General features: G+C 40.6%; 1 protein-coding gene across 1 annotated transcript in view; it reads left to right on the top strand.

Moving 5' to 3' along the window:
* IPMK (inositol polyphosphate multikinase) overlaps window positions 1-14,728 on the top strand; it is a 121,425-nt gene extending 106,697 nt beyond the window's left edge. The window contains exon 6 of the mRNA XM_085605757.1: window positions 5,898-14,728. Within this exon, the coding sequence (XP_085461883.1) occupies window positions 5,898-6,529 (632 nt within the window). The 3' untranslated portion in view covers window positions 6,530-14,728. The remainder of the gene's footprint in view (window positions 1-5,897) is intronic.
* The last annotated feature ends 354 nt before the right edge of the window (window positions 14,729-15,082 follow it).

Raw genomic sequence — 15,082 nt, 5'->3', positions numbered from 1 at the left:
GGCCTTCGACACAGTCTCTCACCGCACCCTAACACGCAGGCTTCACGACGCAGGGATCCGAGACAAGTCCCTCAACTGGATCTGCTCATTCCTCTCCGAAAGAATGCAGCAGGTCAGACTCCCTCCCTTCCTCTCGGACCCCACACCTGTGGAGTCCCCCAAGGATCCTCCCTCAGCACCACGTTGTTCAACATCTACATGCTTCCGCTCGCCCCCATCGTCAGAACCCACGGACTCAACATTGTTTCATACAAAGAGGACACCCAACTCATCCTCTCCCTATCCAACTAACCCAACGCAGCCAAACGCAACTATCAAGAAGGCATGGAAGCAGTCGCCAAATGGATGGAGAGCAGCTGTCTACAGCTCAACACGGACAAAACAGAAGTACTCATCATGGGCCCACACCCTGATGCCTGGAACGATACTTGGTGGTCCCCCGCCTTTGGAAGCTCGCCCACCCCCACAAACCACGCATGCAACCTCAGAATCATCCTGGACTCCGAACTCAAAATGGACCGCCAGATCAACTCCGTCGCATCCTCCTGCTTCCACACCCTCCACTTCCTATGCAAGACCTTCAAATGGTCCCTCTCAAACACAGACCGTTACACACGCCCTCATCACCAGCAGACCTGACTACGGCAACGCACTCTACGCCAGAATCAACAAAAACCTCACCCGCAAACTTCAAAACATCCAGAACGCTGCCAGACTAATCCTAAACCTGCCACGACACTGCCAGATCACCCAGCACCTGCGCACACTACACTGGCTCCCCATCGAGGCAAGAATCACCTTCAAGATTCTCACCCACGCAGACAAAGCCCTCCACAACACCGGACCAGCATACCTGAATAGCCGACTCACATTCCACGCACCCCAAAGGACCCTATGAACAGCCCAGCTCTCCCACGCCGTGGTCCCTCGCACCAGGAAGTCTAGATTGGGAGGCCGCTCCTTCTCCCTCCTTGTGGCCAGAGCTTGGAACGCCCTCCCGCTCCACCTCAGACAGATGACCTCACCCCCCCAACTTCACGAGGGACCTCAAGACATTGCTCTTCGATAGACCTCCTCGATGGAAAGCACCCTGCGCTTTCCCCTCCCCTTACCCCACACAGCCTTGAGTCCCTTATGGGTGAGAAGTCGCGCTCAACAAACCCTTGATTGATTGATTGCACAAAAGCCTGTAACCTGTCAGTCAAAAGAATGTTGCACCTTAAATGCAAGTCCTTACCTCAGCCAAATAAATCAATGAATGCTATAAGCTGGATGTAGCAAGATTGCTTGGAAAATGCAGGAGTTGGGGCGCAAGCCTGAAGTAGTAGGGTAAACAAGCAAGTGGTTGAAGAAGCGAAATCTTCATAGTGCTGTTACAGGGACAAGACCCTTTGATATGTAGGTGCTGCATCATAGAGGAAGGCAAGCAGAAGGGCACAGCAAGCTTCCTCATGTACACTGGCAATTTCCCTGCAATTTTCCATTCCTGTGTACTGTCGGGTATTCTAAAAGGTAAAAAGAACTGGTTTCTGGATTCAAAATATGACTGTAGGAAAATAGATTCTGCTTTTATGGTTACCCCCACTTTTTGCATGGTGCTGTGCTGTTTCTGACTAGTCTGACTGGGATCCTGCTAACCAGGACCCTAGTCTCTGTGCTTTCTCCCCTAAATTGGTATGGCAAGTACTTATATCCCAGATTGGACACTGGTGTGCCCTTATCAGTCCCTAGCAAATGGTGCTGAGGTACCCTGGGCATAGGTTCACCAGAGGTCCCCCATGGACTGAAGCATGCATTATGCTACCCATGGTGGACCACTCAAACTATAACTACAGGCCTGCCATTGCAGCCTTTGTAAGCTGGTGCTAGCACCACTTATAAAAGATATAGGTCTCCCTATATCTAAGGTCACTGCACTTAGAACCTAGAAGTCATCCCTAAAGCACCCTTTCAATCCTGAAGACAGGGTGCTCGATTATATGTGTGAGGTTGCCCCTGCATGAGCAGGACACCCCTACAGCCTTTGGAGTCCATTCTGCCGGGCTTTATGTGCATCAGCATTACAATACATAAAGTGGCCATGCGTCATTACGCGATGACCATCTCTAAACTGGCTGTAACGAACCCTATCGTGTTTGGTATCAAACATGTTGGAATCATAACCCCACACCATAAACGGCGTGGAATGATTCCATGCACTGTAAAGCTCCTCCGGGAGGCCCTCAGTGCTCCTGGTACCAGGCTTCTAGACCCGTACAACACAACATGGCTGCTACCGACCAGAGACACAATTCTTGCCAAGCCAAGCTTGAGCAGGGGAAGGCAGAACAATAGGTATCCTGTCAGAGGAAGGTGTGACCACCTTCCAGACAGGGTAAAATATATTGGGGCTGGGTGGGAGCTCTTGCCAGTGACACTCAGTCTGCTTGAAGGGTGCACTTAGTGCCCTCCTTGCATAGTCCAGTTCAAACCAGCTCAGGGAACCGTTGGCTCCCTCTCTGGTGCAAAAATGGAAAAGGACATGGGAGTATCCTCCCACTGTCCGACCCCTCCCCTGGAAAGGAACCCCGAATCATCCTAACCCTTTTCTTAGGGTACTTAAGGGCTTACCTGAGGGTGGATCCCTAGATTCGTCGTGATACAAGATTCATTTCAAGACACCACTTCAACTTCAACCGTCTGGGCACTCTGGACCTCGCTGGACTTTGCTCTAGGCATCAATGCTGCAGCTGGGAAGACACCTGCTGCTCCTGATCTCGTTCCCCTGCTAGTGTGCTGCAACACCCGTGCCTGTGCTCCATACAGGAACCTCCCAAGGCCTGTGGTCATCCAAGACACCTGAAGTAATCTTCCTTGAAGTGAATGAGTCACTTCCCTGCATCTGCAGGCACCGCAACTAAGCTGACCAGTCTGCTGATCCTGGGCTCCCGCGGATTCTGAGAGCTGAGCAACACAAGCAGTGGTTCTTCAAATCCTTCGAGGCCTGCCCTTTCCTCTCACAAAGTTTGGGGCCACTATCTCTCATCGGAGCCACAGCAACTGAACTCATGTGCACCTCGTCCACTTTCAGTTGCAAAGGCTTGTTGGCTTTCTTCCATCAAGATCTTCGGGCTCGAAGTAGCCCCCTCCTCAAGCATCTCCTTTGACCAACATCTTCGTCCTCACCACATCTCTTGCACCGTGAGCCTGCATCTTTGGTGAGCTGCTTGGGGTCATCTTGAGGGTCTTCTTTGATTTCTGCGGGCTCCCCTGATTGCTCGGGCCTGCCCTGACTCCTCTACTTGTGGTGAGTCACCTGGACCTTGCGGGTCCCGACGTTGTACCTTTGTCACTTTCCTCGCTGGTTGCAGTCGCAGAGGCTTGTTGGGCTCCTGACAGACACTGACCCCTCAACTCTTGACATCCGACGTGGGACAGCTCGTGCACGGCTCCTGGTGTTCCACAGCATCGCCTAGTCCCCTCAGCTGCAGTTTCAAGGTCACCATCTACTCTCCTGCAGCACTCTTCTTTGGTTGACATTCATCTTACGGCCCTCCTGATCACTTCCAAGTGGCATAGACTCTGTCCCCTCTGCTTGCACTTTTTCGACTTTAACCCATCTTTTGGTTCCACCGGACACTTTCACCTTCTCCAGCAGCGGCATCTTCCGGAAGTCCAGCATTGAGTTTCACTGTGGGTTCCGATGCCAGTTCACACCTATGCACCCGGCTTCCCTGATGTAGGTATCCTAGTTCCTAGGGTATCCACGGGTGGGGTGGCTCTCTAAACTTCTGTCTTCCACTGGGTTTCTTCAGGGTCCTTCATCGTTAAAATTGCACCTGCGACTCACCCCTTGACTAGAATTGATCCCGCAGCCATGTTCCCACTCTGCACACAGCCTCCGTGGGGTTCCTGGGTACTTACCTTGGGTGGTTCCTTTGGTCCCTGGCACTTCTGTGTCTTTTGGGTATAGTCTTGACTCAAGCCGTGGTTCGCATACCACTATTTTAGTATATGGTTTGGTCTCCCCCAGGTGACTACTGTGTATTTCATGCTACTTACCTGTTTCTATTGATATTCTGGTAAAACAAGCTGCTTTACACTCCTTCTGGACTAAGCCTGAAGGCTGCTCTCCACAGCTACCACTTGGAGAGCTTTCTAAGGTTGTCTCAGACCACTAAAATCACAATAAGGGTTGTCTGGATTGGTGCAGGGTGCCCACTTACATAAGTGTGCACCATATACCAAGCCAGCTGCTCACAATGACCACAAGCCTATCCTAACTGAGCCATCTGTTTATCTTCCAAATTTAAATTGGTGCATTGCGGCTCTAAATAGCCGCCTGAACACAGGCTGAAAACACACTTAACATTCCCCATTCAGTTGACCCCTGTGAACAGACCTAGCTCTAACTGCAGTTTTTTTAAGAGGATTTCCATTTGAAGCAAGACACTTTTCTGTCGCTTTAGAAATACAGACCTCACATTTTCACATTCTTATCTCTCCTTTCACCCTTATGGTAGCTTCTTGAAGTTAAGCTCAGGTTTTGTCTGGAGTACATTAACTGTGGTGACACCCCCTAAGGGTTTATGCTGGAATTGCATAATGAGTGGTGTGGTTTTCTCTCCATCAAAAGTCCTATTAAGGAAAGTTTTTCTTTTTACAGCCAGCTGCCAATTTCATCGTCAAAGCCTAGTGTAGAGATATAAGTAATTAATCAGTTCTGGGCACAATAATCTGATACTTCCATTTGAAGGTAATGCGCTAGCTGAAAAATGTCCAACTCATTGCTTTTAGAGTTAGCCCGTTTGGTGACAAAGTGTGCCAGACCTTCAATACTTGTCATTGTAAATTTTCCACTGAGTATTGAAGGCTAGCGGATTTGTCTCCTTGCATCGATGGGACAAGGGAGCTCTGATGTTAATTAAGCAGTCAGCCAAAGCCTACACAAAGGTGAATAGTTCTTTGCCGAATCCCTTTATGGCAGTCTCAGTTCTGTTCTAGTGCAAGGCGATAGGAGAGCCCCTTCCACTTGGTTGTGATCCTTCACAACGCAAATGATGAAGGCAAACCTTTGAAAGGGTATTTTATTCCTCCTTTCAACCTAAATCATAACTACAAAAGGGATAACTGAGCTAGATTGTTACAGATGCCATTTGAGCCCATATTTGCCCACATTCTTAGTTGGGAAAGGGAGAGAATAAGCATAAAACAAAGGGAGTAGAGCCCTGCTATTTCCGGTAATCTTCCTTTTTGGTGAGTTTTCCTTATGCCGCTAGGTGGAATATTGGAGGCTTTATAGAAAGCCTACATCAGGGTTCATTTCCCTTTTCTCTGCTGTTTTTATGTGGATGATCTTACATATCTGGCTAAATGCTTCCAACTTACTAGCCACAAAAAGAGGTGGGATAAGTGCTTCAAAGATGCTTGTTGTCTGGCTTGAAAATGTGATACCTATTGCCAGGCTGAGAAAGAAGATGAACATTATGCCAAAACATACTTGAATGTGGTCGAAGGTGAGTGTGATTGCTAACGTGTTTGACTCAGAATGATTCTTCTTTAGTTACAGTATAATGTACACATTTCTGCCCAGGAGGAAGTTGTGGCTGAAATGCTGCCACTTTTAGACCACCCAGTCTTGTGTTACTGAGGCTGCGTGGGTGTGTCCGAGGCACAACAATGGTACATTGGGTTTGGAAATTGGTTATTGCATTTGATCATAGCAAAGTAATTCTGGTGGTCTGGATCTGTGGCGTAAACCTGGAAAGAAAACCTATTTTGCAGTGCAAGTGTATGTTTTAGTTGATGGACACACAGTCACAATTGGTACTTGTGTAATTGCTTAAATGTACACGTGTTACTATTGACACCATAAACCATAAATACTTGCTCTCAAATGTTTTTCCTTTTTTTTTTAGGAATTGCTCGTTTTTTTCGTAATGGTGGCACTTTAAGAAAAGATGCAATTGCTGAGAGTATTGAGAAAATACAGCAAATTTTGCAGTGGTTTGAAGGTCAGGACAGGTTACACTTTTATGCAAGCTCCTTGTTGTTTGTTTACGAAGGTTCATCTCAGCAAATGACTACATCATTGGGTGCAGAAACTTTGGTTGATAAGCGAGGCATGCTCAATGGACCCCTACCAGAGGAATCCTTGGAACACAACAACAATATTCATGTAGTAGGTTCTACGGAAAATGGAACTATAGGGTCCTCAGTCAGTAAAAACCTCTCAGAAGTGTATGCACTCCATAAGAAAGAATGCTGTAAAAGGCTCCACTGCCAGGTCTCCCCAAAAGTAGAACTCTTGGAACCCGACAACTCAGGGGAGAGCAATATGATTGTTTCAGAGGAACATTTCAATGGAAATGTTGCACCTAAACTGGAAAGCATCTTTTGCCATATCCCCACCGTGTTCAAGAAGAGTGACAATGTCGAAGTGAGGATGATAGACTTTGCTCATGTATTCCCTAGCAATGCAAGGGATGAGGGATATATCTATGGACTGAAACATTTAATTGCAGTTCTAAAAAATATTTTAGCACACTGACTAGTTCAGCTGAATTGCATTTGTGAGGTCCTGAGACCAGCATACGAGCAACAAAAAGATGATTAATTTATGCACTTGTAATTCTATTTAGGTGGGTTCTTATTGTGATTCTACTATGCTATATTAGCCTTTCTACTTTTGTCAGAAAGATTTCACTTTTTATAGTCTTACTCAGGAAAATTAAACTGGTATTTGCGCGTTCTTGAACTGGAAAATAGAGACGCTGAGCCATTGATAGTGTACCAAATCAGTTGGGGCTGTAAAGCACAGGCTTAGTTTCAAATAGCAAGAAAAGACCCACTTACAAAATGAATGGTGCTGGTGGTGAATTTTTTAATATCGTCTGTAAGAAGTCTGATTTGATCAGACGGACGAGCCAGCTTATTATTTTTGTTTCTCTCCTCAAGCACTAGTAATATAAATCTATGGGATTGATTGCAACAAAATTCATTTATGGTCACAAGTACTTAGTTGTGGTATCATTATTGTAATTCTGTTGCAGCCACTAGCAGGACTAATCTTTAAATTATGAGGATGGATTTCTTTGGTTAATGGGTTTATTACCATTTTTCTTAATTGGGCATTTTTGTATTGCTCCTTCGATTAAAAAAACTATCTAGTCATTTCATCCATGACACTGAGCCAATAGTACTGTGTACTTAGAGCAGTTTGGTACAACACTTGAACAGTTGGGTCATCACAGGATGTACCAAGATTGTTTGCCGTGCATACGTTCAGAAAGGACTTGAAATAAGACAGATGACTCGCGAGACAAGAGAAATTCTACACATTTACATTCCATGTAGTGAAGTAACCTGTCCTGCTAGTGATAATCTTCTTAAGAAGTTATCTTTTTGCTTTGCTTGTCACACTGCATTGTTATTAGTGTAATAAAGGTAGGCTGTGGAAAAAGTGTTCCTTTTTCTATTTATCTAACTTGCTTGCATGCTAGTCCTTCTGTAAACAAAGCTACATTTAAAATGGTTGCTTTTATTGAAGTTATAGGGTTTTTTCTGAAGTAACCCCCTGGATGTGATTTTGAGTATATACATACCTCTCCTCCAAGTACTCTACATATACATTGGGTAGGGTAGATATTCCTACATAAGGCAGCATTGCGGGAGAACTCACACAGACAATTACATTTATGCTGCTTTATTTACTGGAGATTGGATCTTCACAAAGTTTGTGACTAATGTAACTGCGACTGGATTACCATATAGTTCCTGTAATAAGGCGGTATTGATGTTTGTTTCACTGTTTTATTTGGTTATATGGATAAGTATGTTGATTGTTGAAACCACTGTAGTAATTTTCTTGGAATCTGAGCAAATGTGGGTAATGTGTTGGCATGGGTAGAATTTTGTTTATTTAACTGGAAATGCAAAAGCGAATCAAAAATGTGCCAGGGTGTGGCAATGATTGTTTCCCATTTGCACAGAAACAACAACATGCCCACTGTTTATTGATAAGGCCAGAATATTCATGTGTTGAAGGAGAATATGTTTGCATAAAAAACTGTTATTTTGAGGGGCAGACACCACTCTAAAACCTGGCTTAATAATGGCAGGGTTTCCCTTTGACATTCATGTTTTTGCTCCCTGTGTAAGAGACCATTTATTGAAGACCAACTCATCAATAACATGTAAGGATCTGACACTACAATTGTACAGACGTAATGCGAATAATAGCTTCCTAGTCTGCTATTTGTTGTTACATGCCTTACACATCAGGTCACCCACCTAATTCTGTAGATGAGGATCCTATTATAATGTTTGAAAATATAAACATGTTTAGCACTCTTCTGAACCTGTGATAATTATACCAACATCTTACATGCTACTCTTAACTTTTATTTAATTTTAGCACTGCAAAATGAACGGTCTTGGCTACTTTGTCCTTTATAGCGTTGACTTATTCCTTATTTCTTACAATTTGCCTACACCAGATGGCCAAAACCAGTAGATCTCTCCTCACAAATCTTTCTTTAGCTAAAAGTGATATAAAGCCGGAAAAATTAGGAAAACTTATTTCCATATAAAATGTGATCTCTTGAAGAATTTTGATCATCTTATGATGCTGAATGTGTTACCGATGCATTGCTCTAGCATATTGGGACCCATGAGCATGACTGTCCCTGGCAAAAGACGGCAAATATTTGAATGGTGCACTACTCTTGCAGCAAAGTTTCTCTGAGGATTCATACAGTTTTTTCCAGGGCAAATGGACCACTGATTAATGGGGGGCAGCCGTTGCAGGTGTCTTGGGCAGAGAAGCGGGCGCAGTAGTGTACTGCTTGTAAGCTGTTGTGTTCTAGAATAGGGAAGAAAGGTATTCAATTTAATTTATGTGTACTATACCAAGTTTTCTTTTTTTTCCTGTTCAAATGACATGGTTTGTTTCAGCTGGTATATTTATGTTCCAGGTTTTCCTTCCTAAGAGATCAGCTGTTGGAGCCGCGAAACCTAACAGGTTATCACTTTATCCCAAGTACCTGTGATACCTGTGCAACCCTCCTCAATCTCCCTTTCTTGACACAGAATATTGAAATACAACCCTGACCAAGTTCTAATCCCATCAGTGGAATATTTATTTCCACAGAAATTTTGTTGGTGCAAATTTATGAAGTTAGGGCCTACAACAGCCCTTTGAACTCCCAATTTCATTGTCCACTGTAATGAGGCCTTTTTAGCAAAGTATGGCCTCCACCGGTTACTCATTGCAGCAGCTAATCCACATGAGTTACTTTGTGTAGCGGGAGCCTAATTATAACTCTGTGGCGTTGCCCTATCCTGAACACCCGCAGCAAGGGCCTAGATCACTGTTTCTATCTTGTGCAATAGAATTTCCCAGCTTAGAGCATCAGTCTCCTGGGTTGCATATCCAAGTCTTCCCCTTAAGTATGCTTACAATGCTGCTTCATGGGAACACTACTGAGCTGGGCTCAACATAAACCCTCTTTGATACCCTTAACCAGTGTGTTCATGGTAATATTTCTTCAACTGCTTCCAGCCAGTGGAGTTTTTCTTTCTTTTGAGCACAAAAGATTCTCAATATTTAAGAACTGTTCTTATGAGGAAAGGGTGAATAGGTAGAGTCAAGATAACTTATAAGCTATCTTTATTACTCGGATTTGCCATTCCTAAACTGCGTATGCCTGCAGTCTGAGCATACTTAATGCATTGGTATTGGCTAAAAAGAAATGGTCTCTAACAGATATTTTCTTATAAATATTCTGTTTTCTAGAAGAAGATTGCCTCAGATGTTGACTAATTCTCCGATGATAACTAAAAGGGGTTCTGGTGATGAGTTTCTCTTGGGCCTGACCACCTTATTATAAACAAGTTAAAATGCCTTCTACAATGAGAACAATCACAACATTGTCCTCCAACATATTTTTTATACATACTTTAGAATGGGTCATCAGGATGTGTTTTTGGAATGATATGTTTTTAAATAGGTTTTAATTATATCTGGATCACCTTTACAGTTAAAGGTTTGAACACTTCTATTTCATCGATTTTAAATTTTATTTCTAGAATTTCTTTGCATTCTGAAAACATTTTAAGATCTGTGTAAATAAAAAAGATGTATTGTCTTTTATTAACAACCACCAAACCATAACGCAAGAAATTAATTTCCCTTTGATCTTGGAGTATATTTTACAGCATAGACTCATGCGCTGAAAACCTTTCATCTTGAACCTTGCCTGAACTGAGGAAAGGTTCCACCCTTGGTTTTGATAGGGAGAAGAAACTAACCTGGCATAAAGATTTTCAAAGCTTACATTCTTTCATCTCAATTCTAAAGATCTTGAGTAGGAGCCTGATCTTTCCCAGCTTTTATCAGTCTGAAATAGAGGCTGAAACATCAAGTGTTCATTGAGAACAGGTTCCTCGCACTGCTTTGCTGTTAAAAAAAATACTGTAGCTTATTAAGAATTATCATCTCTTTCCAAAAACTCCCCATAACTCTTCCTCAATAACTCTACCCACCTTTAATTCCTTAGCGTTTTCCAGTTTCTTGTATTCCCCACAAGACCACAGCTAACTTGTAAATTTTACCCAGAACTATCTTCTTGTAGGTTTCTCACTCTTCCTTGCATTTCACACAGGTGTTTTCTCCTCTAGAATAACCATTTATATCCATAAATCCCTTTCCATTTTCAAGAAAATTGTCCTAGCACTTCATATTACTATGGTGTAAAGGGAAAACTGAAACTGAGTAGCTTATGACTGTCACAGGACATTGGTCTGAAGGCCAGCTATCATCCAGCACATTAAAGGAAAAATGCTTATGGGGTAGGTGGCAGATCAAATGTGCATAGTTGGAGAAGGGAGAAATGCAGCACTTGGTAGGCCCTGCATCAGAGGAAGCAGCTTCTAATATGGGATTCAATAGAATATTACACACTTGCTCTCCTCTGCCTTGGAAGTTGGAGATGCTGTAACCCAGCAACCAATCTAAGGAGCCTTTTGTTTATTAAACATGATGGCAGTTGGGATTAGATAGTAGTCTAAAATGTCACACCTATGCATTTATTAAACCAGACGTTGGGAAGGCCACAAATTTGTGCCACAGGACAAAGTCTTCTCTTCTTCATCTTCCAGGATCTGCCTGCTTGCTCTTCTTGTGAGTTTTTATAGATACCACATTCTTCCACCTGCATCATTTTAGCCTAACCCTCTTATACTGTGCCAAGCGTAAGATTTCATTTGTAATCTTAAGTCTAATAAGACATTAGTATATTGACAAAGTTATCCTCCTGCATTATACACTGAACACATGTGGTGAAACATGGGCTATATAAAGCATTCTGAAAATATTGTTATTTTGAAGTGTATCAAAAACAAAATATGTATTTCCAATTGAAGTAAATGACCAGAGAGAAAATGATTGAAAGCATGGCTTCCTAAACCAAGAACCCTTCACAAACTGTTACAAGCAATGTAACAAAACATTACACTGTTAGAAACTTTTAAAATGAATAACTTTTTAAAATTTAGAAATAAACTGTATTGTTTCAAGAAAAACAATTTAGTAACAGTGAGCAACATTTTGCAGCTCAAACGAACCAGATTTTGGCCATTTTCATTTTTTGGCCATCATTCTCTTTAGACGGGTCATACTATTCTTTGATACTGTACCTTAAATACTTTAAGTATCTTTAAAATAGGCCATCAACATTTTTCTGAACATATTTAGATAAAATATAGTATCACAACTGTAAACATTTTAATACGCCAAAATAAGTGTTATTACTTCTGTTCTGTGGGGTTTCTTTTAGTTATAAATGTATTTCAGAATTTCAAGAAAGTTAGTTAGTTATAAATTTATTTCAGATTTCAAGAAAGTTACAATTGTTTGGAACATGCTTATACATCTCTATTTTTCAGTTGTGAGTTATTAAAAAGTTAGGTTTCTTATGGTAGGATGTCATAGAGATTTCTCATAACATGGTATCAAACAAGATCATCTTTTTTCTTTAACGTAAAAGATTATTTAGCTGCTTTTAAAAATGTGAATTGCCTTACCTTTTCTATTTGTGGGATTCTTTCTGGAAGATCAGTAGTTCCTTCTTCCTCATTGTCATATCCAAGGATTGAAATAAGGAGTTTTGTCAGCTCCTAACCTTCAGTGAAGATGGAAATTAATCTCACATCTTCTATGTTTTTCTGCAATATTACAAATTGTCGTGTTTGTCAGATTGTTATGTTAAATATTTCAGAATATTTCTAAAAATACATTTTTGGGTGTTTTTGATATCAGTTGATAACTTTGAGCTCTAGAACTCATTTGGAACCACATCTTTGACCTGCCTTTCCTGCCTTTAATGATTACAGCTTTTGAAAACGTATTACTTTCTTTGCTAATTTCAAATGCAAAAGTTTCATGGAGACCCAAGGAGGCTATTTTATTTTGTTGGCTATGTGGTTGTGTGAGTAACATTTAAATAGTTTGCTCCCATTTTGCTGGAGTAGAATGACTGACTTAGTTGGTGCATAAGGAAACCAGGCCTATCTTTACTGCTCTTTTTCTGTATGATCCTTATCAAACTCTACATACTATATACGTTTACCCTTGATTCTGTCATTTTTCAGTTCATGTTTCAATTTTTGTTTTAATCAGTTGGGTACTTTTGTCTGTACTAGCTGTTAGGATGGCCAAGCATTCACTGAACATAGTAAAAATATAGTAGGTAATGCTGTTTTAAAGAGCATACCTTTCTATGCATCCCTTTTCCCCTGCCAAACACCCCTGGCTCTAGGAGTACGTTTTCTCTGGTGGATGTTTAACATTGGTATTGTGATATATTGGAATATCCCACAAGCCTATTGGGTGTAATTTGACCAAATCAATGCCAAAACATATATTAGCACTTTAATTGCTCTCTAATTGAAGAATACAGCTGAAATGGCCCAATTCGTCAGTCATGTTTTATGTTTCCAAGAAATGTTATGCTTGAAGTCAGTTCTCATGTTCACTTACAAGACAGAACACTGCCTTTTGGAATTTGCTAATTATTGCTAATAGGTTTTAATATGTTTGGGCCTTAGATTATTTTTGCTAAACTGTTTCAGCTGTGCACTCAGATTACTTAAAAGAAATCATGTAAATTAGTGCACTATGTTGAACTTATTTGTCTTTACAAGTTGCGTATCAATTTCACAGGGTTTACATAAGAAAGTAGGTGTATGAATGCATGTAATATGGCCCTGCTATTGTTAAGACATGATAAACCACAATTGTAAATGCCAAACCGTTTGTGATTGTCACCCAAATATTTAAATGGAGCCACTTTATAGGACCATAACACGTTAACAATTCTTTTAATTACATGTAATTGATACTGCCCATTGCTGATGAATTCAACAATTTACAGAAGTGACATGCCTGTCAAATATGGTTTCTAGTTATAGATGATTCCTTTATTTATTTTAAATAGTGGCTGTTCATTACAGACTACTATGTTTTGGCATTCACTATCGTAGAACTTGCATTAATAATGAAAAGGCAATATTGATGTAATTGTATTTCTTTGCCTATCATTCATGAACTCTCACCTATTTTCTCTTTGCATGACAAACGTTCTAGAGGAGTGGATATTTTCGAAAGTTATTATTTGCCTCTCCATTGTTCTTAACACCTGCCAGTTCATTGGCTGGAATTAGTTCACATGTTCTTGATCACAAAGGGGAGGACATCTAAAATGGTTACTGTGGTATTTTGCTGTTCTTCAACATGTAATTGTTTGCTCCTAGCATGTGCCTTTCCTAGGAAGATCTTGTGTGTTGCCCTTCACGGATGATTCCTTGCTAATCTAGTTTGATTGATTAATTTTGCTTGATTGACTTTATAATCTTCCATGTAAAATTGTGATGCCTCTGTTAATTGAATACTTAAAAAAAAAAATCTATGTGGAATTGACACAAAATGACCTGTGCATAAGGTATTTGTCTGCAACATTCATTTGAAGCATTTATTTAGAGCTCCAAGTAAATAATGACCACATATCGTTAGTCCATTTTTAATATGTGCCGGATATTTCACAGTGAAACGTATTTATTTGAAAACCTGATCCTTTTTCTAAATATCTGAAGAGACCTATTCCTCCCAAATGTTTTAATCCATACCGGTTTGATAATGTGGTGGATAATTAGTACCCTGTCTAAGTTACATTTTGTTTTGATACACAACTTCATTTTAACATCTCATGTTTTATGTATTTTTAAACAGTTGCCCAAAACCAGTTTCTAACTTGTGATGGTGATGTAATAAGAGATGAAATATCAACCCTGTGATGGATTAATTAGTAACACCATAGAAGGATAGTTTTTTAAAAAAATATATATAAATTACACTCCCAGACACTTGTAGGAATAGGAGCATGATGTAGTAGAAGACTTGTAAACATTATTTTCTGCAGTCCATGTCTTTTGTGCCTATTAACAACTGTTATTTAGAATTACTGCATAATTGTAGTATTGTGATACTTTTCTTTAATAATTTCATAAAATATTTGCACTTTGGATTTTTGCAAAAAAATATGCTTTGGCATGTGATAAATCCGCTGTTTTAATGTTTACTTGTATAGAAAAATAACTCCATAAGGTTAATATTAAGATTGTGAATCTGAAAAATAATTGTATACATTTCATGTGTTTTTGATTTGAAGAAATATAGAAGTATTCTATTTTTTCCCCTTGTTCTTTGTCTGATTGTGTTGATTGATGTATGATTGCTTTTCTTGTTAGCTATTTATGAAGGACTTGTGCAAAACTATAATCTACTTGGGTTTTGTATTTCCATAGAGTTAGGACTGAATGTGTTAGTATGAAATTCTTTTCAAATCACACTAAGACTAAATTTACTATTCTCATTAAGAATGAAGTAATAGCTGGGTGGATGCTCACAGTATCTTGGATAGTTTCAAAGATTTGAACATTCCTATGGCTAAAATGTAAAATATGTGTATAGTGTGTCAGGCAAAACAAATACACTTGTTGAATTTCAATACCTTCATGTTTACGGATATGTTATACGTTTTTTGAC

This window comes from Triturus cristatus, chromosome 1_2 (assembly GCF_964204655.1).
Source record: "Triturus cristatus chromosome 1_2, aTriCri1.1, whole genome shotgun sequence".
Taxonomy (NCBI): domain Eukaryota; kingdom Metazoa; phylum Chordata; class Amphibia; order Caudata; family Salamandridae; genus Triturus; species Triturus cristatus.
Note: the sequence above shows the minus strand (reverse complement) of the source record. Positions and strands in the feature narration are given on the sequence as shown.